Below are 25,761 nucleotides of genomic sequence, written 5' to 3'. Positions count from 1 at the left end.
ACAACCTCCAATTTAAAATGAAACAAAAATCGTCAGATTGTCGGTAAAAGAATTGTTAAAAATGATTGTTTTTAAACCTAGATTAACATGCTGCTAAAAATATATACACCTACTTAGGCACTTAAATTGGTAACGTTTGTATGCAAGAACCAAATCTAAATCTTGTCTGGATTAAGAGATAATGAAGAATTTATTTTTTAAAAACATCATATTTCACTCCCTTTCACCCCTCTTGGGGGTGGACTTTAAAAAAAAATCCCTTTTAGTGGGTGCCTGCATCACATAACAAAGCTACTGTCCAAATTTCAAGTTCCTAGTCCCCATGGTTCCGGAGATTTCGTGATGAGTGAGTCAGCCAGTGGTATTTGGCATTTATATACGTATGTAGATTGTGTGTTGTAAGATTTGTAAATAGTGCTAGAAGTTTGTTGCAGCTAAAGGCCCGTACACACTGGTCGATATATCGGCCGTTCTCCTGAACGGCCGATATATCACGGGACCGTTGGCCAGTGTGTACGGCCGATACGTCTGTTCACAGACGTATCGCGTCGGCCGCGCAGCACAGCCGATGGCCAATATATCTACCGATATATTGGCGCATCGCTGTGTGTGTGCGGGGCGGTTGGCCGTACACATGCTGCAGCGGCCGGAGGTGATTGACAGCTGAACTGGGCGGGCATGTGTACACGCCCGCCCAGTTCATGACGTCAGTCCCCGACGGATCGAGCAGTGTGTATGCTGAACACACTGCTCGATCCGGCCATAGATATATCTGCAGATCAATTGTTCTGCAGATATATCTGTTAGTGTGTACCCACCTTTAGAAATAAATGATGATGATTTAACAATACACACTCAAGACAGTACTCTATCTGTGCAAGACCCATGTACCTGCAATATCCCACCTGTCCACTGTTGACCTAAGCTCCCTTAGTCAACGCTCTCCCACTAGCCAGCAGACCTAATCCAGAGTAAGCAGTCAGGAGCATTCTTCCATAATAATCAGCAAAGATATGCAGCATCCGCACCACCCTGAAGCAAGTGCACAGTTGCCACTTACAGATGGTGAGTTCCTGGTGAGTGTTAGCACCAGTAGAAATCCTCTTTAACTGCAAGCTACTGACTGTATAAGACAAATCTGTAAAACTTTCCTGACAGGGTGTTAAAGTAAGCCCATGCTGTCACAATGAAGTACTTTTGTCTGTTTGTTGCCAGGGCATTGGATTCAGTTGAATGGCTCTATTTGAAGCAAATCTAGGCTGTGTTCCAATTTGTAAAATGCTAGTTAAATAGATAGAGGTGCTTTATTCTGTCTAAAGCCAGTGTGTGATCCAATGGGGTTGGATAATGGAGCTTTTCCAACATAGTATAGATACTGTGGATGAATGGCCATTATGTCGCTCCTGTATTCATGTGCCACAGAAACCCTGGAAGCCCAGATCTGTGAGTTGACATTGATCAGTGTTGGACAAATTCCTGAACTAAATATGCATTCGCACAACCATTTCATATTTTCTAATCATAGTGCATTTGTTTTCAACTTAATATTCAGACTTGGATGATCATATTACGCTTGCATCTGATCTTGGGTACACTCTAGTCTTGACTTTGGGTTATAAGCCCAGCAAAGGAGTATGGCACTAAATATTTTACAAGGCTAGCTCCGCCCCATTCAGCCCATAGAACTCCTCCTACTGCCACCTAACAGAGGATTTTTTATTAGTGCCTTAAGAATAAGGCACAAGGGTAACTATCTTATGCTATGTAAAATCAAAATAAAACTATTTTTCTGTTCCTCAGACCAGGCAGAGCAGGGTTAGTTAGCCAGGGGTTCTCAATAGCTCCTAAAGGGGGAGTCCCCCTGCCACTTTCAGAAGGCCAATTCGGACTCCCTGGATATAGTGGATCATGTAAAGAGGAGCTTTTGCGTCAGATGCAGTCACAGGCTACCTGGAGAGTACCACTGGACTGTGACACTATTTCATACGTTTCCGGCATACATGAATGAGTGCAGAGGCTGTTTTTTTTTTCAACAGAGCAGCATCGTCATCTGGTCCTGAAAGTGTTCAATTCAGATTTGATGAAGATGGGCACATTGTTGTTAAAGGCTGCAGTAACAGATTAACAGTTTGGGGATTATTAAATGCTACTTTCCAATACCTTATTTAGACAACCTGATGATAAAGGCCCCTTTTGGAGGTCTTGCTGTGTCAACACCTGCAGGTAGTAGCAGACACCTTGGAGGCCCACGGTTGGATTTTGAATTATCCTATGTCAATCCTATTTTCATCACAGAGTATGGTGTTCTGGGATCTTGTCTTTGACATTAATTGTCAGAGAGTCTTCTACCTTATTGTTATGCACACCAGTGCCTGCAGGAATGTACTGGTATTTGAACTGTTATGCACACCAGTGCCTGCAGGAATGTACTGGTGTCTGAACAGAGAGGGATGCAAAACAAATGAACTCACAGACAGACTGGGAAATATGACATTACGTACACAGAAGGTGATAGGGTAACAAAACCAACACAAAGTGAACAGAGAAGCCCAGAGGCTAAGAAACTGGGTGTCTCCCTAGTATTAGAAATGCTCAGATGGAAAAAGCAAGATGTTGTGTTTTAATACGTAGAGAACCCGAAATGCTGTTGCTAAGGGCAACAGCAAAACCCTTAAGGGTTACCAACGGGTGTGGCAGTAAACTCCTTGGTCAGAGATGGAATAGTAGACACAAGGAGAGTCTCCACAATCCTAATTCTCACTTGCAGGGCACAGGTTCAGCTTACTGCCACTAAACTGACACATGGACGCCCTGCACAGTGATAGAGGATTAAGCATGCAGGTCTGAAAGTACAGCCACAAACCTGCTGGGTTCACAGAATAGCAAAAGAACCTCAGCAGACTAAACGACTGACTCCAGTCTTACTGCTAGGTCTGGATTGGCAGAGTGTAGTACCAAATCCCCAAGCCTATTTACAGCAAGCAACAACAAATACAAAGCTACACAGTACTGGCTAACTTTCAGGAACTGACTAACCAACAAAGATTCAGCAGCATCTGCTTAATCTGAGAAGAGGCCTTATAAAGCAGGTGCTGTCCACGCCCCACTCAGACCTCACAGACTGTGAGCACAAAAACCAGCACCGGATCCCCTGCCCGTAACCACTGCACAGCAAAAGACCCGAACCGGAGTATCAGCTGCGCTCAGGTTACTCCACTAGCACTTGTCTCCCGGTTGCCATGACGACGTGGCAGCACAGGGCAGGAGACCCTAACACTTATACAGTAGATTGAGAACATCCAGTCATTGGTGACAAATATTGTTTGGATTACTCAGGTATCTGGTCCCTAGGTGTATGCAAATACTGGGTGTTGTCGTTTGAAAACTCAAGCGACCAGGTTCTGGGATACAGTATGTTAAATATGGAGACTTGACACAAGACATTTCAAAAAGGATAAGCATTTATTTATCTAAGTTACAATGAAAACATGCAAATAATAGCAAGAACAAATTAGAATACTCAACTCTTATATCAGATGTTTTAAGATCTGTGCCAAATGATGGTCATCGATTTTAAGTAGTTTAAATAATCTAGTCCAGTCGAATCTCCAGGGTTCCATCTAATAACTTTGTCGCAACTTAAAAGCTGGAGGGTATTTGAAGAAGGCTAGGTCTTCTGCAGACAGAACTAGCTTTGATTGGAACTCCTCTGCTTTGTGTAAGTTTCTAGGCTTTATAGCCCTCCATAAGGTATACGCTAACATGGTGTTAAAAGATATTGCATTCATTGTCTGTGAAGCTGAGTTCAGTAGTCGTTCACATAAGATAAATTATCGTAGATCTGACAGTTTCCCTTTCACCAACTTACGGACATAATACCTTAAACGGCTTACTAGACAGTTTCCATCTGAGATACTGATAATAGGAACATATATTTATTATAATCAGCCAGGGGAAAAGCTGTGTATACCCCCCACTCACTATGTCCTTTGCACTAGGTTAAAGGTGAAAGAAAGATGTGGAGCTATATTTCTAACTGGTGCCTATATGTCTGCAAAAGCACTTATCCTAATAAAAAGTACACATACAGTGCATCAGGAAAGTGTTCACAGCGTTTCACTTTTTCCACATTTTGTTATGTTACAACCTTATTCCAAACTGGAATAAATTCATTTTTTCCCTCAAAATTCTACACACAATACCCTATAATAGGTTTTTGCAAATATATTAAAAATAAAAAACTAAGAAACCACATGTACATAAGTATTCAAAGCCTTTGCTCAGTTCTTTGTTGTTGCATATTTGGCAGTGATTACAGCCTCAAGTCTTTTTGAATTTGATGCCACAAGCTTGGTACACCTATCTTTGGGCAGTTTTGCCCATTCCTCTTTGCAGCACCTCTCAAGCTCATCAGGTTGGATGGAAAGCGTGGGTGCACAGCCATTTTCAGATCTCCCCAGAGTTGTTCAATCAGATTCAAGTCTGGGGTCTGGCTGGTCCACTCAAGGGCATTCACAGAGTTGTCCTGAAGCCACTCCTTTGGTATCTCGGCTGTGTGCTTAGGGTCGTTGTCCTGCTGAAAGATGAACCGTTGCTCCAGTCTGATGTCAAGAGCGTTTTGGAGCAGGTTTTCATCCAGTCTCTGTACATTGCTGCATTCATCTTTCCCTCTATCCTGACTTGTCTCCCAGTTCCTGCCGCTGAAAAACATCACCACAGCATGATGCTGCCACCACCATGCTTCACTGGAGGGTTTGTATTGGCTTGCTGATGAGCGGTGCTTGGTTACCTCCAAACATTACGCCTGGCATTCACGGCAAAGAGTTCAGTCTTTGTCTCATAAGATCAGAGTATTTTGTTTCTCATGGTCTGAGAGTCCTTCAGATGCATTTTTGGCAAACTCCAGGCAGGCTGCCATGTGCTCTTTACTAAGAAATGGCTTCTGTCTGGCCACTCTACCATATTGGCCCGATTGGTGGATTGCTGCAGAGATGATTGTCCTTCTGGAAGGTTCTCCTCTCTCCCCAGAGGAATGCTGTAGCTCTGACAGAGTGACCATTGGGTTCTTGGTTACCTCCCTGACTAGGGCCCTTCTCCCCGGATCGCTCCGTTTAGATGGCTGGCCAGCTCTAGGAAGAGTCCTGGTGGTTCCAAACTTCTTCCATTTACAGATGATGGAGGCCACCGTGCTCATTGGGACCTTCAAAGTAGCAGATATTTTTCTGTACCCTTCCCCAGATTTGTGCCTCAAGACAATCCTGTCTCAGAGGTCTACAGACCATTCCTTTGACTTCATATTTGGTTTGTGGTCAGACATGCACTGTCAAGTGTGGGACCTTATATAGACAGATGTCTGTCAACAGAATTTACCACAGGTGGACTCCAATTAAGCTGTATGAACATCTCAAGGATGATCAGTGCAAACAGGATGCACCTGAGCTCAATTTTGAGCTTCATGGCAAAGTCTGTCAATACTTTATATGTGATTTCATAGTTTTTTTTTATTTTTAATAAATTTGCAAAAATCTCAAACACTTTTTTTCACGTTGTCATTATGGGGTATTGTGTGTAGAATTTTGAGGGGAAAAAATGAATTTATTTCAGCTTGGAATAAGGCTGTAACATAACAAAATGTGGAAAACGTGAAGTGCTGTGAATACTTTCCATATGCACTGTATATATCACCTATACCTTCACGGGATCCGAATTTGGTGGTGGATTCTCTTTAGGGACTTCCATTCCAGCCTCTGGAGTCTGTGGAATTATGGTATCTCACATGGAAAGTAAGTTTTTCTTCTGCCCATTTCTTCAGCTAGATGCATCTCAGACTTGGCTGCTTTATCTTGTAAGCCCCTGCTAGTTATTTTTCATTCTTACAGGATATTTGTTTGGACAGAACCTCATTTTTTACAGAAGGTGGTTTCAGAGTTTCATTTGAACCAGGATATTCTCCAGGCTTTTCTGGGGGCACCATCATCTTCTACTTCTGCGACCTTATGTCTTTTGGATGTTTTTTATGCTTTATGGATTTGTATTGACCAGACTGCCTCAATTAGGCATATGGATTCTGTTTTGGGGTTAGTGGATGCTCCAAAGAGGAGTTGCCCTGCATTTAAGTGTTCTGTTGCTATATGGATTACTTCTGCTATCCGACAGGTTTATCTGTTTTAAGATTGGCCTGTCCCGTCTTTCCATCAGGCTCATTGTACTTGTGCAGGTCACCACAGAGCTCATTTGAACAGTTATGCAGAGTAGCAACCTGGTCCTAAGGGCAAACCTTTACAATGTTTTACTGGTTCCATACGTTTGGTTCCGATGACATTAGTTTTGGGTTTAAAGTTTTACATGCAGCTTTGCTTGATGACCCTTCCCCCCAAAGATCTAGTCAAGTCTAGAGTTTCCTCCAGGTCATATATAATAAACGTAAAATCACTTTCTCGTAATGCAGTTTGGGGACACTCCGATTCCCCCCTGATGGGTAATGTTCTATGTTAGGATTATTTTTTGGATTGCATAGTTGAGCTTGTTCTTCCTCCATGCGGCTTGGTTACACAAAACTGAGCTTTGGTTTTGATAGGAGGTTATATGGGCTGGAGAATGCGGAGATAACATTTCATCCTTTTTAGAGTCATACGCCTGTACTGTCCCTTTAACCCATAGTCAAGACCAGTGTGTCCCCCAAATAGATTACAAGAAAGGGATTATGCTTAAAAATCCAATTTTCTGGAAGATGTTTATGAGCAAGATCCTCTTTGTCTCACACGCAGTAATAATTGTAAGATCCTATTGTATATGAACTGTGAATAAAAGTTCTAAATGGCCAGATACCGTTGGACAGTGCTGGAGAGGACAGTGGTCTACTGCTCATATAGGGGGGATGATTGTGAATCTGACTCTGTTGTGACCACGTTGGCGTCTTTTTCCAAAGCAATGTCTGCGACTTTATGCTAATGCTAGTACCAGCCCATCTCTGGTGTACATGTGTGCATTTGAATGCAGAAGGCCTGGGACACAAACTTTTAGCTGCCACAGTCGCAATCATGAAAAGCACCGTTGAGGCTTGAACCAGACCCATGCTTGATGCAGCCTCTCCGTCAGAGTCTGGTTTACAATGAACGCAGTTAAGCACCGGAGTCCAAAACCACACCCGCAATATGTGTGCGACACTCCCATAACACACCTACAAGAAAAAGTACCTCTGCATAGCCACCTCCCAGTCACTGCATGAAACGTTCCAGAGTCCTCAATCGGTCCTGCAACTCTCTGTGCATACACACCAATTTAGCATCCCACCACCCACCCCCATACATGTGACAGAGTTGTTTCTGATGGTTTTATTGATGCAGAATTGGTAATGTCTGTTTTGCAAGCAAAGTAAATGCTTATAATAAAATACAGTTTGAAAGTGATCCCCGGGCATAACTCAACAGGTGTGTGTAAATATGTTTGTTCCTGGATCCCCCATAAAATAAAACTGGCATCTCTGTATCGGCCAAATAGTGGCCAACATCACACGTAAGTGATTGCTGTAGGCATTCTTTTTTTCACACTTAAATACAGAAAACTTCTCTCTGAGGCTGGAGTAGATCCGTCACCGTTGCTAAGTGCATGAATGGTGTTGACATTGGTAGTCATTCCGAGTTGATCACTAGCTGCATTCGTTCGCTGTGCAGCGATGAGACAAAAAAACATCACTTCTGCGCATGCGTATGCAGCGCAATGTGCACATGCGTCGTACTATTACAACGAACTATGTAGTTTCACACGGTCTAGCGAAGCATTTCATTCGCACTGCTGGCCACAGAGTGATTGACATGAAGTGGGCGGTTCTGGGTGTCAACTGACCGTTTTCAGGGAGTGTTCTGAAAAACGCAGGTGTGCCAGGAAAAACGCAGACGTGGCTGGGCGAACGCAGGGCGTGTTCGTGATGTCAGAACAGGAACTGAACAGTCTGAAGTGATCGCAAGCGCTGAGTAGGTATTGAGCTACTCTAAAACTGCACAAAAAAACTTTGCAGACGCTCTGCGATCCTTTCATTCGCACTTCTGCTAAGCTAAAATACACTCCCAGTGGGCGGCGGCACAGCGTTTGCATGGCTGCTAAAAACTGCTAGCGAGGGATCAACTCGGAATGACCACCATTGTATTTTGTTTGAAATTGTTGAAGCGTTTTGAGAGGTATAGAGATGTAGTATTAACGGAGTCTGAAAGTTGGTTTCAAATCAGATCTGACCTGGAACGTTGCGTGCATCCATCATACTGGAGCTGCCTTTTGGCAAATGTAACTCAAGACTAGGTGTTGCAATTTACTAACTGTATATTGGTCATTTTGTGCCGTAGGATGTATCATCTAGTTTTGAATGATGATTGTAAAGTCACATCTGCTAATGTGCATAGTTGTCGCCTTTTATTGTAATTGTAACTCGCATTTTCGTAAAAAGCTTCTCTTTGTTCATGTCTGATGTATGTTTGATGTAAAGGCCAGGTTATGCTCATCTGGGTGTATGTACCATATGATATGAAATTGACACCAAAAATTTTGATTTGTGAAACCGGATCTTTTGTAAATTTTTGCTTGCCTTGCTGATCCCTTGTATAATTCCTCTTTGTCTGTGAGGCAACCCCTTCCTCATCCTGTTTTATTTCCCAATAGATGCTGTGCTAAGTGAAAGTAACTTGGAGACTCGCTTCTGTACTACTGATATCGCTGCCAGCCAGCATGTCCTGGTCTGTGCCCTGCAAGAGCTTGGGGATCTTATATTAGGACTGGGTACCACAGTTGCTCCTTTGCTGCGTGACTCCAGTGCTGGTAATCTATATGTGTCTGCAGATATGGGGCTTATTGTCATGTCTGTGTAACTTGGCTGTTACTAGACTAACATTTCTTCATTGCTGCCTTCCCTCTGTCTTGTAGGGGTCCTGGACACTGTGATTTCAGTAGCTCTCCATCCTTGCCTAAGTGCCCGCTTAGCCTCCGCTTGGTGCCTTCGCTGTGTGGTTGTGTCTCTGCCTTCTCTAGCCGCTCCTCTCTTAGATCGTTGTGTTGAGCGCCTGATAGCCCTGAAATCCTCTTCTGAGGCAGTGAGCGGGTATAGTCTGGCAGCAGCTGGACTGCTTGGGTCCATCAGACTATGCCCACTTGGTGTACCGCAAGGGAAAGGCAAGGTAAGGATTGCAGTGATGGCCGCCTACAGTGATTTGCTAAGACCATCGCAACTGTTGCAAATGGCATAATTGCAGCTACTGTGTGCACTTTGGTTGTATGCATTGTTTGCTCTTTTGTAGCCTACATAGCACATACATAATATTTGCAGTTGCACATATCCATGCACAGTAAATGACGCTACAAGAGCCCTGCATTTAGCGCCTAATAATCCTCAGTGCTTTTGCACGGCAGCCGATCAGGTCTGAACTGCGCATGCCAGAAGCCGACGGCCGTCTCAGCCCTGCGATCACCTCTGCCTGATTGACAGGCAGATGCATTCGCTGGGCGGGAGGGGCGGCCGCTGTTTTAGGGGCGCGGTCCGGGCAACGCATGTGTGCCTGGACCATGCGGGGGCGGGCCGCAGAAGCAGCCGCTTCGACCCTCACAGCGACGAGTAACTCCCTGCCAGCACGCAGAAGCTGCGCTGGCCGAGAGTTACTCTTCAAGTACAAAAGCATCGCTGCTGTGCAATGCGTTTGTACTTGTGTGGGGGAAACCGGCCTGACATGTGGGACGGACTAGCCCTGTGTTGGGCGTACACCCACATGTCTGTGTGACCGTAGATGTGCTAAATTTAGCACGTCTACGATCAGGGCTCAATTAGGCCCTTAGTCCTTTTACAACTTTGAGGGGCTTTACACTTTTATTTATTTATTTTCTTACATTTTTTACTAATTATTATTTTTTACCCTCTCTTACTATTTGTTTCTTGCTGGCGGTTCCTATCATTTTTATGTAGCAGGTCCCAGTACTTGTCTTTACCTGTGACCTCTGCAAGCCAGCTATGGTTATGCTTGGGCATCTCAGGACTCTGCAAATGCAAACCAGATGCTGACAGAAGAAGCTGGCTGTCTGAGGGTTCTAGCAGTCAGTACTGGGGCACTGCTCAGTAGAATAATGCTTACAGTGCCACAGGCAAGGGAACATTGTCATTTGGAAGGGAGCATATAAAAAAAATAGGTAATAAGTTAAACTTCTTTTAAAAATTTTAGTAAATTCATTATGGATGTGACAATCGCAGAGCAAAACAATAAATGATGTTCTCCCTGTACATTTCTGATCACTTGCACCTCCTATACCCTACACTGCGTAAAAGATTATGATCAGCTGTTGTCTATTATGTTTTTTTTTTGTTTCAGGTAATTATGACCCTGGCAGAAGACCTGCTGTGCTCTGCTGCCCAGAACAGTCGCTATTCCTTGCAGAGGGTACAGGCTGGCTGGCTCCTTACTGCAGCTCTCATGGCTCTAGGTAAGAACCATCTGCTTTTAATCTTTGATTCCCACTTCAGGTTTTAGGGGCAGATGTATTAACCTGGAGAAGGCATAAACCAATGATATGTGCAAGGTGATAAAGGCACCAGCTAATCAGCTCCAATATGTAAATTAACAGTTAGGATCTGATTGCCTGGTGCCTTAATCACCTTGCACATATCACTGGTTTATCACTTCCTTACGCCTTCTCCAGGTTAATACATCTGCCTCTTAGTTTGTGTTTGTATACTGTGCTTTTGGACAGCCCTTCTTAATTATACCTTCCCCCTACTTATACCAAGCAAGAAGACAGTCTTTCCCATTACCAGGAGTTAGGAGCAGGCTCTCGGTGCTGTTCTCTTACACGGTTCTCTTACACAGACTGACTGTCCACCCTTAACTCACAACAGAGTTCTTCCATGAATCTCTCTCTTCCGAGCTCTTCTGTCGGATAACAAGAGAAGGAGGGGGGCAGAATCTAAACATATTGGGCAGGTTAGATAACAAGAGTTTGTCCAAAATTGGCCATCCCATTTAAAAATATCTTGCAGATGTCATTGAGATACTTGGTCAGGCAACAATATGCTGAAAGGACAAACTAAAGTGTTCACTGGTGCAACACCGTAAATAAAGAAAAGATAAAAATAGCGTAATACAATAAAAAACAGTAACACATTGAACATGCACTTTAATGGCCTGAATGTTACTCTAGACAAGTGCGGAAGTCCGGGGGAGTCAGATTTATACTGATGGAAGAATCCTTCCAGCTTTATGGATATCTGTTGTACCGCTCGCTATTTTTAGTATTGGCTCTTGTACACAGCACATGCTGGGTGCAAAAGATCCATCTAAATCAGGCGTCTCCTGTCTCTCCACTCACATCAGACGAGCACTGAAGTCAGGCTGCACACCCATGACACTCCCAGTAGGTAGATCTGTTCCGTATTTACGCACAGCAGCCCCCCAGGAATGCCCATGTTGCAGACAAAGGGATCCGCCCTCATGCGGAGCGAATTAACGACTCCTGTATCCTCTGTAAAGGTGCATATGCGAGGTGCAGCAACTTGCGGCGCGTGTATATATACGTCTGACAGAATCAGGCCCTTAGTCTGCTCACCTGATTTAGGGTATTAACAGGTATTGCAGGATTTGGCCCCTGGCAGATCTTTGTATCTAAGGTTTAGTACTGTTAACTCTATCTCGCTCATAAAAACATCTGTCTGCAATTATTAGCTTTATTTTTAATTTTAGATGGAAAGTCACAATTCTAAATGACTGTGAAACTTGAAATACTTAAAAGCGGCATCACTCTCATATAGATCAGGAGGCAGAGGCTTCTAAATATAGTTGAACGTAAATTCTGGTTTGCAGTAGCCATATAGAGAAAAAATAGCTACTTATTACGCGTTTTGCGATTCCCTGGTCACTTCCTCAGATATGCCGAGGTCAGAGATTTAAAAATAGGTGTTTGTGGTGGTTTCTTTATTGGCCATGAAGGGAGTATTTTCTATACCATTGCTGTGCAACTACTATCATTGTTTATTACATCTGTATTTACACCCTAAGCATTGGTCCAAAAGAGATCGATGACAGGGTGAGTAATTATGGAATTTGCACCTAGTTTTAAAGGGTCCTGATGAAGTTAATACTTGTGATATACTTTCTTTTAAGCAAATGCTGTTTCTTATAAAAGTCTATATACTTCTGAGACTTAATAGCATCACCTTCATTCTGTTCTTCTCAATCGTGCTCCTTTCCTACCTACTCTCCAAGGTCCTGCAATGGTCCAGTCCCATTTAGGCCGATTACTTCTTCTTTGGCGGAGTGTATTCCCACAAAGCCTCAAGGAATTGCATACTGAGCGCAGCAGGGGGGACGCCTTCACCTGGCAGGTGACTTTGGAAGCACGAGCAGGTGCTTTGAGTGGTGAGTGTTACCTTCACAGGACATTATACAGAGCACCACTTGTTTGTTTTTCTAGGTCACTGACCTCCTCTATATGTGGAAACCTTATACAAATGATGCCCAAACATTTTGTACAAATCAGGATAATAGCATACTAATCCTGGATATATGATGGAACAGAATAGCATTACCTCTCCATCCTCCCAGTTTCTCAAGCAGCTGAACCACAAGGTCTAAGAGAATGCAGGTGCAGCTTAAACTATAAGAGGGGACTCTGTAAAGCAGAATTGTACTTCATATCATAGAGTCCTGTGATGAGAGTTGCAGTGCCTGCGGTCACATAGTTAGATGGCCCAACACCTAGCTGCAGGTAATGGTGAGATCCTGAACTTGTATGTATGTATGTATGTATGTATGTATGTTGGCTAGATCATGTGTAAGGATTATTTGTGAAGACCATTCATTTAACACTGTCATTTTAATGCCTTTCTGGCTAATGATAAAAGTATTTCACATCGATCCTAATTCTGAAGTTATGGTAATATAGATTTCTTCTAATTTCTGACCCTGTGCTTTCCTCTGCAGCTATACAGAGCTTTATATTGCACTGCAGGGAGCTCATGACAGAAGATGTTTTGCACAGACTACTTCCCCCTCTTCCATGTGCGGTGACTTTGCTCACTCAGTAAGTATAGACATAGTATAGCACGCACTAATTTCATCTTCATTCACGGAGGACACTGGAGAAACACTTGATATGCTAAATGGTGTCAGGAGCCTTGTCACTTTAAGAAAAAAACTGCTCAGCATCCTGGCTCCTCCCCCTGCATACTTTACTAGCAATCGGTTTTTCTTAGTGCCCAAAGGAGCTGGGTGCAGTAGGCCCGGCTCTCTCACCTAACTTATTTTCTTTTTGTTTATTTATGGGCTTGATGAGACAGATCTTGGGGCTGCAGGACCACAGTCCCTGCTATGGGAATCTGTCTCTACTGCAGGTCAGCCTCCGGGGGAATGGGGGGTGGAAATCCTCCACCGTCACCACTACAGGCCTTAGTCCTGGACCTCCAATCCCCGCTGTAGTCATCTGGTTGGGGGGTCTCTGCTACGGACCGGATCTTTCCGTAACTGGTGTGGTGCCTTTACCTCAGGGCTTGGACACCGCTCCACCCGCATCAGCTGCTGTGACACCCCTCACTGTGGAGTGCTAGATGCAGGGGAACCTCTTGCAGGCAACCTTACACTCTGGGCCACGAGAGGAGCTCCATCTGTCTACTTTTTGAATAACTCGCCTTCCTACTTGCACAGTCCACCAGTTCCCACATCAGATACCAGGACCCTGCATAAGATAAGTTCTCTCTGTTAGGTTTTCTTTTTACTACATTTTTTTCGTGTATTTTAATTTTTTCCCGCCGTGTGTGGTTTTTGGAGAAAATGAATATATATATATATATATATATATATATATATATATATATATATGCATGAGACCAGCCGCATGTACTTTCAAGATGTAAGATTTGGATATTGCACGGCTATATAAAGGTATTAAAATATGAAAAAATCACAGCCAGCAACTTCCGTTTGAACAATTCAATATTTTGCCATATTGTAATAAACAAACAAACAAACAAACGTTTTCATACATAAAGTGCAAAAAAGTCCATAATGAGCAGGAGACCAATTGATGACAAAAAGCATTGGAGGCATAATGGTATGTAGGTACTCATCCATGTGGTCAGAACGTTAGAGACAAGTTGGTCATCCTGCAGGTGCATCCGGCTCAACAGCCGTTCTCGGTGTGCTCCTGACACCTTAATCATGAGCTACTGACACATCCCAATCAGAGCAGTTAAATACTTCATATGCTGATCGCAGACAAGACTCACCTGTGTAACTTTCAAATCTCACCCACCGCCACGGGCGCCACAACCGAAAGTATCCCTCGTTGCTATGGAGCCAGCGGCATCCATCAATAGCGTCTGTAAGCGCTGGGAACAACATCCGGTCACGTGAGCGCATAGACAACCTCGCCATCCATGCGTAGACAGCCAAGCCAACCACCAATCTACATGTGACCAAGAACAACTTACGGTCACGGCGGCCGGCTGGTGCAGACCACGGCACAGTAGACAGGAAGTGGCATTGCGTTACCATGACAGCAGACAGCTCACACGACCAAAGCTGTCATGTATAATGCCACTGTCACGGTCAAATCAAATAGTCAAATAAGCCTTATGCTGTAATAAATAGTCTGTCAGCAGACAGCATAGGGGGATCCAACCGTCCGAAAGACAAACCAACACAAACAAATATATATACAAGATTGGAACACTATATATTCACATGAATACACAAAAAAAACATAACATATGTATAGAGAAGGAGATGTCACCATTAGAATATACCTCTCTCATTTAAAGCAGTGTAGGGATTGACCCTCATTGAGACCCATCGGGGGAGAGAACATATACAGCAACCAGGTTCAGAGTCGAAGAACCTGGTTGGTGTATATGTTCTCCGATTGCTGCAGGCTCAGTATAAGGACCTTGTCCAGAAAGGATATTTGTATTTGCAGCAATTACGATCAGGCCCAGTGTAAAGAGCTGAATATTCTTAAAGAAAGTTGTGTTATGCTTGGTTCCACGATGATACGACTATTTTTTGGGTGGACAATCTAATCAATCTTTAATAGAGATCTTTACTATATATGGAATATGGATGTTTGTATCCATGAAGTATTTTATTCCTGTTTTTTGTGATACCATATATTATCTCCTGAGGAAGTCATTCTGACGAAACGCGTTGGTTAAATCAGTTACTGTTTCTTGCTCAGTTCACCATCACACCCTATTGAGCTCACACCTGCGAAGGTGAGGGTGGTTTGATTTCTACAACTGTTGAAACTGACAAAATTCCTTGGCTGTATTTTGATGTATTTTTAATGATTATGTGAACATATGAAATTTTACTACGTATTTTTTTTATATAAAAATATCTGGTATCATATCTAATTAGGCCTTTGGCCATTCTTTTCGGGTGTATTTCTGGTGTTAGGGTATACTTACAGGTGACATCGTATGTAAGAACCCATACTGTGAAGGAACATTTACTTAATATACATGAGGATGAAAAATAATATATATATATATATATATATATATATATATATATATAATATATATCATATATATCGGTGAAAAGGTGGTACTTAGCGCTACACCAAATGAGTGAAAATAAAGAGAGTCTTAGTCCAGAGACAGTGGTAATGTCCAATTTCTCTGTCTCCAATCCGTACTCCCTCTGACAGGGCGGAAGCCGTAATCCAGGTGACCGGTGTTCAGTCGGTCTGTTTTGATGGATCTAGAAAGGTGAAAACAGCGCCTACTAGTGCAGTATATTAGGATCCTTCAAATTAAAACCTCCACCAGTTCAATAACACCCTTAGAAAAACGCAAGTACCATCATGAGTGGAGTTAACCACTTCATTAAATCACACGCTCTCAAAATGGGAATTCCCGAACTGGATAGATTTCTCCCTTCAGCTCCAGAACCTCATGGTACTTCTAATGCTCAATGATCACCAATGAAAAGAAAGAAGGTAGCCGAAATAGTGTAATAAAGTTTTCTCTATCGTCCTAGTGGATGCTGGGGTTCCTGAAAGGACCATGGGGAATAGCGGCTCCGCAGGAGACAGGGCACAAAAGTAAAGCTTTCCGATCAGGTGGTGTGCACTGGCTCCTCCCCCTATGACCCTCCTCCAAGCCAGTTAGATTTTTGTGCCCGGCCGAGAAGGGTGCAATCTAGGTGGCTCTCCTAAAGAGCTGCTTAGAAAAGTTTAGCTTAGGTTTTTTATTTTACAGTGAGTCCTGCTGGCAACAGGATCACTGCAACGAGGGACTTAGGGGAGAAGAAGTGAACTCACCTGCGTGCAGGATGGATTGGCTTCTTGGCTACTGGACATCAGCTCCAGAGGGACGATCACAGGTACAGCCTGGATGGGTCACCGGAGCCTTGCCGCCGGCCCCCTTGCAGATGCTGAAGTAAGAAGAGGTCCAGAATCGGCGGCAGAAGACTCCTCAGTCTTCTAAAGGTAGCGCACAGCACTGCAGCTGTGCGCCATTTTCCTCTCAGCACACTTCACACGGCAGTCACTGAGGGTGCAGGGCGCTGGGAGGGGGGCGCCCTGGGAGGCAAATGAATGCCTATTTTGGCTAAAAATACCTCACATATAGCCTCCGGAGGCTATATGGAGATATTTAACCCCTGCCAGAATCCGTTAAGAGCGGGAGACGAGGCCGCCGAAAAAGGGGCGGGGCCTATCTCCTCAGCACACAGCGCCATTTTCCCTCACAGAAAGGCTGGAGGGAAGGCTCCCAGGCTCTCCCCTGCACTGCACTACAGAAACAGGGTTAAAACAGAGAGGGGGGGCACTAAGTTGGCGTTAGAAATATATAAAAAAGATGCTATAAGGGAAAACACTTATATAAGGTTGTCCCTATATAATTATAGCGTTTTTGGTGTGTGCTGGCAAACTCTCCCTCTGTCTCTCCAAAGGGCTAGTGGGTCCTGTCCTCTATCAGAGCATTCCCTGTGTGTGTGCTGTGTGTCGGTACGTGTGTGTCGACATGTATGAGGACGATGTTGGTGAGGAGGCGGAGCAATTGCCTGTAATGGTGATGTCACTCTCTAGGGAGTCGACACCGGAATGGATGGCTTATTTAGGGAATTACGTGATAATGTCAACACGCTGCAAGGTCGGTTGACGACATGAGACGGCCGACAAACAATTAGTACCGGTCCAGACGTCTCAAAAACACCGTCAGGGGTTTTAAAACGCCCGTTTACTTTAGTCGGTCGACACAGACACAGACAGGGACACTGAATCCAGTGTCGACGGTGAATAAACAAACGTATTCCTTATTAGGGCCACACGTTAAAGGCAATGAAGGAGGTGTTACATATTTCTGATACTACAAGTACCACAAAAGAGGGTATTATGTGGGATGTGAAAAAACTACCATAGTTTTTCCTGAATCAGATAAATTAAATAAAGTGTGTGATGATGCGTGGGTTCCCCCCGATAGAAAATTATGGGCGGTATACCCTTTCCCGCCAGAAGTTAGGGCGCGTTGGGAAACACCCCTTAGGGTGGATAAGGCGCTCACACGCTTATCAAAACAAGTGGCGGTACCGTCTATAGATAGGGCCGTCCTCAAGGACCAGCTGACAGGAGGCTGGAAAATATCATAAAAAGTATATACACACATACTGGTGTTATACTGCGACCAGCGATCGCCTCAGCCTGGATGTGCAGAGCTGGGGTGGCTTGGTCGGATTCCCTGACTAAAAATATTGATACCCTTGACAGGGACAGTATTTTATTGACTATAGAGCATTTAAAGGATGCATTTCTATATATGCGAGATGCACAGAGGGATATTTGCACTCTGGCATCAAGAGTAAATGCGATGTCCATAACTGCCAGAAGATGTTATGGACACGACAGTGGTCAGGTGATGCAGATTCCAAACGGCACAAAGGTGTATTGCCGTATAAAGGAAGAGGAGTTATTTGGGGTCGGTCCATCGGACCTGGTGGCCACGGCAACTGCTGGAAAATCCACCGTTTTTACCCTAAGTCACATCTCTGCAGAAAAAGACACCGTCTTTTCAGCTTCAGTCCTTTCGTCCCTATAAGATCATATCTGCCCAGGGATAGAGGAAAGGGAAGAAGACTGCAGCAGGCAGCCCATTCCCAGGAACAGAAGCGTTCCACCGCTTCTGACAAGTTCTCAGCATGGCGCTGAGACCGTACAGGACCCCTGGATCCTACAAGTAGTATCCCAGGGGTACAGATTGGAATGTCGAGACGTTTCCCCTTCGCAGGCTCCTGAAGTCTGCTTTACCAAGGTCTCCCTCCGACAAGGAGGCAGTATGGGAAAAAATTCACAAGCTGTATTCCCAGCAGGTGATAATTAAATTACCCCTCCTACTACAAAAAATGGTGGCTTCCTACGAAGCAATTCCATTCGGCAGATTTCACGCAAGAACTTTTCAGTGGGATCTGCTGGACAAATGGTCCGGATCGCATCTTCAGATGCATCAGCGGATAACCCTATATCCAAGGACAAGGGTGTCTCTCCTGTGGTGGTTATAGAGTGCTCATCTTCTAGAGGGCCGCAGATTCGGCATTCAGGATTGGATGCTGGTGACCACGGAGCCCAGCCCGAGAGGCTGGGGAGCAGTCACACAAGGAAAAAATTTCCAGGGAGTGTGATCAAGTCTGGAGACTTTTCTCCACATAAATATACTGGAGCTAAGGGTAAATTTATAATGCTCTAAGCTTAGCAAGACCTCTGCTTCAAGGTCAGCCGGTATTGATCCAGTGGGAAAAACATCACGGCAGTCGCCCACGTAAACAGACAGGGCGACACAAGAAGCAGGAGGGCAATGGCAAAAACTGCAAGGACTTTTCGCTGGGCGGAAAATCATGTGATAGCACTGTCAGCAGTGTTTCATCCCGGGAATGGAAACTGGGAAGCAGACTTCCTCAGCAGGCACGACCTCCACCCGGGAGAGTGGAAACTTCATCGGGAAGTTTTTTCCACATGATTGTAAACCGTTGGGAAATACCAAAGGTGGACATGATGGCGTCCCATCTGAACAAAAAACGGGACAGGTATTGCGCCAGGTCAAGAGACCCTCAGGCAATAGCTGTGGACGTTCTGGTAACACAGTGGGTGTACCAGTCGGTGTAGGTGTTCCCTTCTCTGCTTCTCATACCTAAGGTGCTGAGAATTATAAGACGTAGAGGAGTAAGAACTGTACTCATGGCTCCGGATTGGCCAAGAAGGACTTGGTACCCTGAACTTCAAGAGATGCTTACAGAGGTCTTATGGCCTCTGCCGCTAAGAAGGGACTTGCTTCAGCAAGTACCATGTCTGTTCCAAGACTTACCGCAGCTGCGTTTGTCGGCATGGCGGTGGAAAGCCGGATCCTAAGGGAAAAAGGCATTCCGGAAGAGGTCATTCCTACCCTGGTCAAAGCCAGAAAGGAGGTGACCGCACAACATTATCACCACATGTGGCGAAAATATGTTGCGTGGTGTGAGGCCAGGAAGGCCCCACAAAGAAATTTCAACTCGGTCGTTTCCTGCATTTCCTGCAAACAGGAGTGTCTATGGGCCTCAAATTGGGGTCCATTAAGGTTCAAATTTCGGCCCTGTCGATTTTCTTCCAGAAAGAATTGGCTTCAGTTCCTGAAGTCCAGAAGTTTGTCAAGGGAGTATTGCATATACAACCCCCTTTTGTGCCTCCAGTGGCACTGTGGGATCTCAACGTAGTTCTGGGATTCCTCAAATCACATTGGTTAAAAACCAGTCAAATCTGTGGATTTGAAGCATCTCACATGAAAAGTGACCATGCTCTTGGCCCTGGCCTGGACCAGGCGAGTGTCAAATTGGTGGTTTTTTCTCAAAAAAGCCCATATCTGTTTGTCCATTCGGACAGGGCAGAACTGCGGACTCGTCCCCAGTTCTCTCCCTAAGGTGGTGTCAGTGTTTCACCTGAACCAGCTTATTGTGGTGCCTTGCACCTACTAGGGACTTGGAGGACTCCAAGTTGCTAGATGTTGTCAGGGCCCTGAAAATATGTTCCAGGACGGCTGGAGTCAGGAAAACTGACTTGCTGTTATCCTGTATGCACCCAACAAACTGGGTGCTCTTGCTTCTAAGCAGACTATTGCTAGTTGGATGTGGAATACAATTCAGCTTGCACATTCTGTGGCAGGCCTGCCACAGCCAAAATATGTAAATGCCCATTCCACAAGGAAGGTGGGCTCATCTTGGGCGGCTGCCCGAGGGGTCTCGGCTTTACAACTTTGCCGAGCAGCTACTTGGTCAGGGGCAAACACGTTTGCTAAATTCTACAAATTTGATACCCTGGCTAAGGAGGACCTGGAGTTCTCTCATTCGGTGCTGCAGAGTCATCCGCACTCTCCCGCCCGTTTGGGAGCTTTGGTATAATCCCCATGGTCCTTTCAGGAACCCCAGCATCCACTAGGACGATAGAGAAAATAAGAATTTACTTACCGATAATTCTATTTCTCGGAGTCCGTAGTGGATGCTGGGCGCCCATCCCAAGTGCGGATTATCTGCAATACTTGTACATAGTTACAAAAATCGGGTTATTATTGTTGTGAGCCATCTTTTCAGAGGCTCCGCTGTTATCATACTGTTAACTGGGTTTAGATCACAAGTTGTACGGTGTGATTGGTGTGGCTGGTATGAGTCTTACCCGGGATTCAAAATTCCTCCCTTATTGTGTACGCTCGTCCGGGCACAGTACCTAACTGGCTTGGAGGAGGGTCATAGGGGGAGGAGCCAGTGCACACCACCTGATCGGAAAGCTTTACTTTTGTGCCCTGTCTCCTGCGGAGCCGCTATTCCCCATGGTCCTTTCAGGAACCCCAGCATCCACTACGGACTCCGAGAAATAGAATTATCGGTAAGTAAATTCTTATTTTAACACCAGTTTAATTGTTAAAAAACAAAGCAAATACCCGTACATCAAAATAATGTAAAAATAGCTTATCTGATGTGTAGTAGATACAGTTCAGTCTCTGTTCCTCAGGAACTGGTGATCATTGAGCATTAGAAGTACCATGAGGTTCTGGAGCTGAAGGGAGAAATCTATCCAGTTCGGGAATTCCCATTTTGAGAGTGTGTGATTTAATGAAGTGGTTAACTCCACTCATGATGGTACTTGCGTTTTTCTAAGGGTGTTATTGAACTGGTGGAGGTTTTAATTTGAAGGATCCTAATATACTGCACTAGTAGGCGCTGTTTTCACCTTCTTTCTAGAGATATATATATATATATATATATATATAATAAAATAAAACAGAATTCCTAAGTGCGCTATGTTCATTGAATGTTTATTCTTCACATCTTCCAAAAATGGACCCAGTGAGTGCAGACTGTAGATTGGGAGAATTCTTTAAAAGATGTTTTTGAGGTATCAATCCAGAATGTGAAGATTCTCCCTTTTGAGCTAACACCTTGTTAAGGTAAGGGAGGATCTAAATTGCCATCTATACGTTCTGGATATCTGTCATTGATATACAAATTTTATTTTTCTACAACATTTTTAATGTGTATGTCAAAAATTGCGTCAATAAACCAATAATTGGTACTAATTGGCCTTTCTGGCCTTTTGTTTGGGTGATTTTCTGGTGAGGGGATATCTGTTTCAGGATACCATGTGAATAATCTTTTAAAGAATTCTCCCAATCTACAGTCTGCACTCACTGGGTCCATTTTTGGAAGATTTGAAGAATAAATATTCAATGAACATAGCGCACTTAGGAATTCTGTTCTATTTTATTATATATATATCTATATCTATATATATATATCTATATATATATATATATATATATATATATCTAGAAAGAAGGTGAAAACAGCGCCTACTAGTGCAGTATATTAGGATCCTTCAAATTAAAACCTCCACCAGTTCAATAACACCCTTAGAAAAACGCAAGTACCATCATGAGTGGAGTTAACCACTTCATTAAATCACACGCTCTCAAAATGGGAATTCCCGAACTGGATAGATTTCTCCCTTCAGCTCCAGAACCTCATGGTACTTCTAATGCTCAATGATCACCAATGAAAAGAAAGAAGGTAGCCGAAATAGTGTAATAAAGTTTTAACACCAGTTTAATTGTTAAAAAACAAAGCAAATACCCGTACATCAAAATAATGTAAAAATAGCTTATCTGATGTGTAGTAGATACAGTTCAGTCTCTGTTCCTCAGGAACTGGTGATCATTGAGCATTAGAAGTACCATGAGGTTCTGGAGCTGAAGGGAGAAATCTATCCAGTTCGGGAATTCCCATTTTGAGAGCGTGTGATGTAATGAAGTGGTTAACTCCACTCATGATGGTACTTGCGTTTTTCTAAGGGTGTTATTGAACTGGTGTAGGTTTTAATTTGAAGGATCCTAATATACTGCACTAGTAGGCGCTGTTTTCACCTTCTTTCTAGATAGATATATATATATATATATATATATATATATATATATATATATATAAAACAGAATTCCTAAGTGCACTATGTTCATTGAATATTTATTCTTCAAATCTTCCAAAAATGGACCCAGTGAGTGCAGACTGTAGATTGGGAGAATTCTTTAAAAGATTATTCACATGGTATCCTGAAACAGATATCCCCTCACCAGAAAATAACCCAAACAAAAGGCCAGAAAGGCCAATTAGTACCAATTATTGGTTTATTGACGCAATTTTTGACATACACATTAAAAATGTTGTAGAAGAATAAAATTTGTATATCAATGACAGATATCCAGAACGTATAGATGGCAATTTAGATCCTCCCTTACCTTAACAAGGTGTTAGCTCAAAAGGGAGAATCTTCACATTCTGGATTGATACCTCATGGATGATAGACCCTACTCGTTTCGTCTTAACATCTTCATCAGGAGTAGTTCACAAAAAGGGCAGGACCAAAAGATGGAGTTGCAGTTTGTATAAACCAATGATCATACAGCTACCTTAGTGAGACTTTTTTTTCTCTAAAAAACAAATCAGGGTTTTCAGTCACAAAAACTTGTGATGAAGTTCATCAATAATGATCGTATAGATGTCCTTAAAAACACCTGCATAGGCTAGAGGACATTCACTCCAACTTCTATAGATGGAAAATATCTCATATATAAAGTTGTTATCAGAGTAGTACAACAGAAGTTAAAAAAATTTGTTGAAAATGGAAACCTCCACAGTGAGATTCACAAATAGATCAGACGTGATTGTGCAGCAAACAAGTGGAGATTTCAGAATCATATATATTTCTCTGTCATCCAGAAGGAATACCGGGGACAACTTAGTATGATGGGGTGTAGATGGGGTCCAAAGGAGCCAGTGCACTTTAAGGGGTATATTCAGTTAGTGTTGGATCCATTCCGACATGCAATTGTCAGAATGGATCCGACAACCCCTATTCAAATCTCGTCTCAATTCGACTTTTTCAAGTCGAATTGTGATTAGGGACCTAGAGGGGGAGGTGGGGGGGGGGTGAAGCTGCGGGGAGACCAGCGGGGACAGCCGCCGGCAGACGGAGGAGATCAGCGCTGCAGGAGGATGTCACACAGCCGCCCGACCTCACGGCAGTGTCCACCCGGCTCCAGCAAGCATGACCTCACTTGTGGAGCCGGGTGGAAGCTGCCGTGGGCGGCGCGGCTGTGTGACATCCTGCTGCAGTGCTGTGCTGTAGGCTGTCCCCGTCTCCCTGCGGCTCCCCCCCCCCCCCCCCCCCCCCGCTCTAAACTCTAATCTCAGTCCGACATTTTGACCGGCACCGGCCTCCCGGAGGTGCTGAGTTGGATCCCGCTGACAGTACAGAGCCTGAAGGTCGAGAGAGTGGTGAGTGACAACCGGAGACCCCACTTGGCTCCCGGTTCTATGTGCGGCGTGATCGCGGGGCGGGCATAAGAACTCCCCTTGGGGTGATCCCATAGCCACCCCCGCGTAGACTGGCCAGCGGTGGTGAAAATAGTTGGTTATACCTCAGTTTACACTCATTGGGGGGATACATTTGCTAGTATAAATATATATATAGCTCCAGCGCCATTACAGGGGCGGAGCTTCCTCAGAGCGGGACCAGCGGCTTCCTGGTGCCATTTCCTGCACTCTCAGCATTGCGACAGGACTGCCAAGTGATCCTCCACAGCCAGATACTGGTACAGGGGTGTGGTTAAGGGGGAGAACCCGCTGTGGGACCCTTATATTATGCTCCTCACGCACTGTACACCAAATTGCTTCACTTCTAACTGTATAATTGTTAGTTTCAGGCTGTGTGCTGGTACCTCCTCTTTTAGTCTCTCCACACATACTGGGCTGGGCAGGCTTACTTGTACCCGTGTCTCTGTGTGTGAATGTAAAGGTCCTCTGTCAGCAAGGTGAAAAAAGTTGTGTGCACTATTTGTTACATCAGGTTTTCCCCCTCCGCTGCAGATTCTGTCATGTGTGAACAATGTAGTCGGCCTTCACAAGGTAGTGGGGCTTTCAGGGGGTGTTTTACAGAAGGCTGCTTGGCTCGGCTGTATTAAAACTATGATGGCTGACATGTCCAATGAATTTACTACTACCAGACAGGAAAGGCAGCAGTTACAACAGTCTATGGATGCTCTGGCAAAAGATACAGTAGGACAGACCGCAGACGTGTTTCCCCTCTGCAAAATCCATTACCCCAAAAAAGGGTGTTACCTGATATCCTCTCGGAATCCGAGGAGGAGGTGCCAGAAGTGGAAGAGGGGGAGGGGCTAGAATCTAATGCTAAATTGGATGATTCCTTTGCAGCACAGGTTGTAGACTTGCTTATCATTGCTATAAGGGATGTCCTCAATATTCCTTGGAATGAGACAGGTGTGCAGCAATCCTTTTCTCTACACAGAAAAAGGTGCAGGTCACATTTCCTGATTCAAAGGAACTGTATGATCTTTTCAGGGAGCTATGGGCTACTCCTGACAAGAAATTCCAAGTGTCAAAGAAATGGGTGGCCACCTTTCCTTTTGCCTTTAATGGGGCGCAGTGACTGGGAAACTCCCCCTGCTGTTGTTGCGTCAGTGCCACGTCTGTCAAAAAAGACAATACTGTCGGTTCCAGGGGCTACGGCCTTAAAACCACTTAACTGACGATTTTTCCCTTCAAAACTGTTAATAACATTGTTTTTTAAAATGTATTTTATTTAATAAAGTTTAAAATGCACATCTGCAGAATGGATCTCCTCATCAAAAACGGGGGGGGGGGGGGGGGGGGGGACAGGGGGGGACGGCGAAGTCGCATGAAATCTGACCATGCCTGTTAAGTGGTAAGGAGCCCACAGACAGGAAAATAGAGACAAACTTGAAATCTGTTTGTTGCAGCAGGGGCCTCCCAAAGACCTGTTATTGCAGGTTGCATACTTGGGCTGGTGACTTCCAAGAGGGCCTTGCTGGGGACAAGTCCCTGGCTGATATGGTGACGTTGATTCAGCACATCCAAGAGTCTGCCTGCTTCCTCTGTGATACCATCAAAGGTATTGGCATTATAAATGCCCGTACCTCTACCATGGCGGTTTCTGCACGCAGAGCATTGTGGTTGCGTCAGTGGGTGGTGGACGCGGAATCTAAAAGGTTGTTGGCTGTTCGGGGGTGATTTGGATACCTGGTTTTCGAAGGCTACTGCTGGAAAGTCCACGTACCTTCCCTCTGCTGCTCCGCCGGCTAGATATTCTTACAGTGGACCGTCACTGCAGTCATTTCGAACAGCACGCTTTAAGGGTAAGGCGAGAGGTGCCCCAAATGCGTCACGAGGCTCCAGAGGTAAGTCACGTAAA

At 44.4% G+C, this 25,761-nt stretch overlaps 1 protein-coding gene across 2 annotated transcripts in view; it reads left to right on the top strand.

Moving 5' to 3' along the window:
- The window catches only part of HEATR5A (HEAT repeat containing 5A), a 231,919-nt gene that overhangs the window by 29,846 nt on the left and 176,312 nt on the right, over window positions 1-25,761 (top strand). For both annotated transcript variants that reach the window (XM_063947464.1, XM_063947463.1), the window contains exons 8-12: window positions 8,653-8,808; window positions 8,914-9,164; window positions 10,344-10,455; window positions 12,231-12,383; window positions 12,948-13,047. In XM_063947464.1, the coding sequence (XP_063803534.1) occupies window positions 8,653-8,808; window positions 8,914-9,164; window positions 10,344-10,455; window positions 12,231-12,383; window positions 12,948-13,047 (772 nt within the window). The remainder of the gene's footprint in view (window positions 1-8,652; window positions 8,809-8,913; window positions 9,165-10,343; window positions 10,456-12,230; window positions 12,384-12,947; window positions 13,048-25,761) is intronic.

This window comes from Pseudophryne corroboree, chromosome 12, assembly GCF_028390025.1.
Source record: "Pseudophryne corroboree isolate aPseCor3 chromosome 12, aPseCor3.hap2, whole genome shotgun sequence".
Classification (NCBI taxonomy): Eukaryota; Metazoa; Chordata; class Amphibia; order Anura; family Myobatrachidae; genus Pseudophryne; species Pseudophryne corroboree.
The sequence above is the reverse complement of the archived record's forward strand: the minus strand, read 5'-3'. Positions and strand labels throughout refer to the sequence as shown.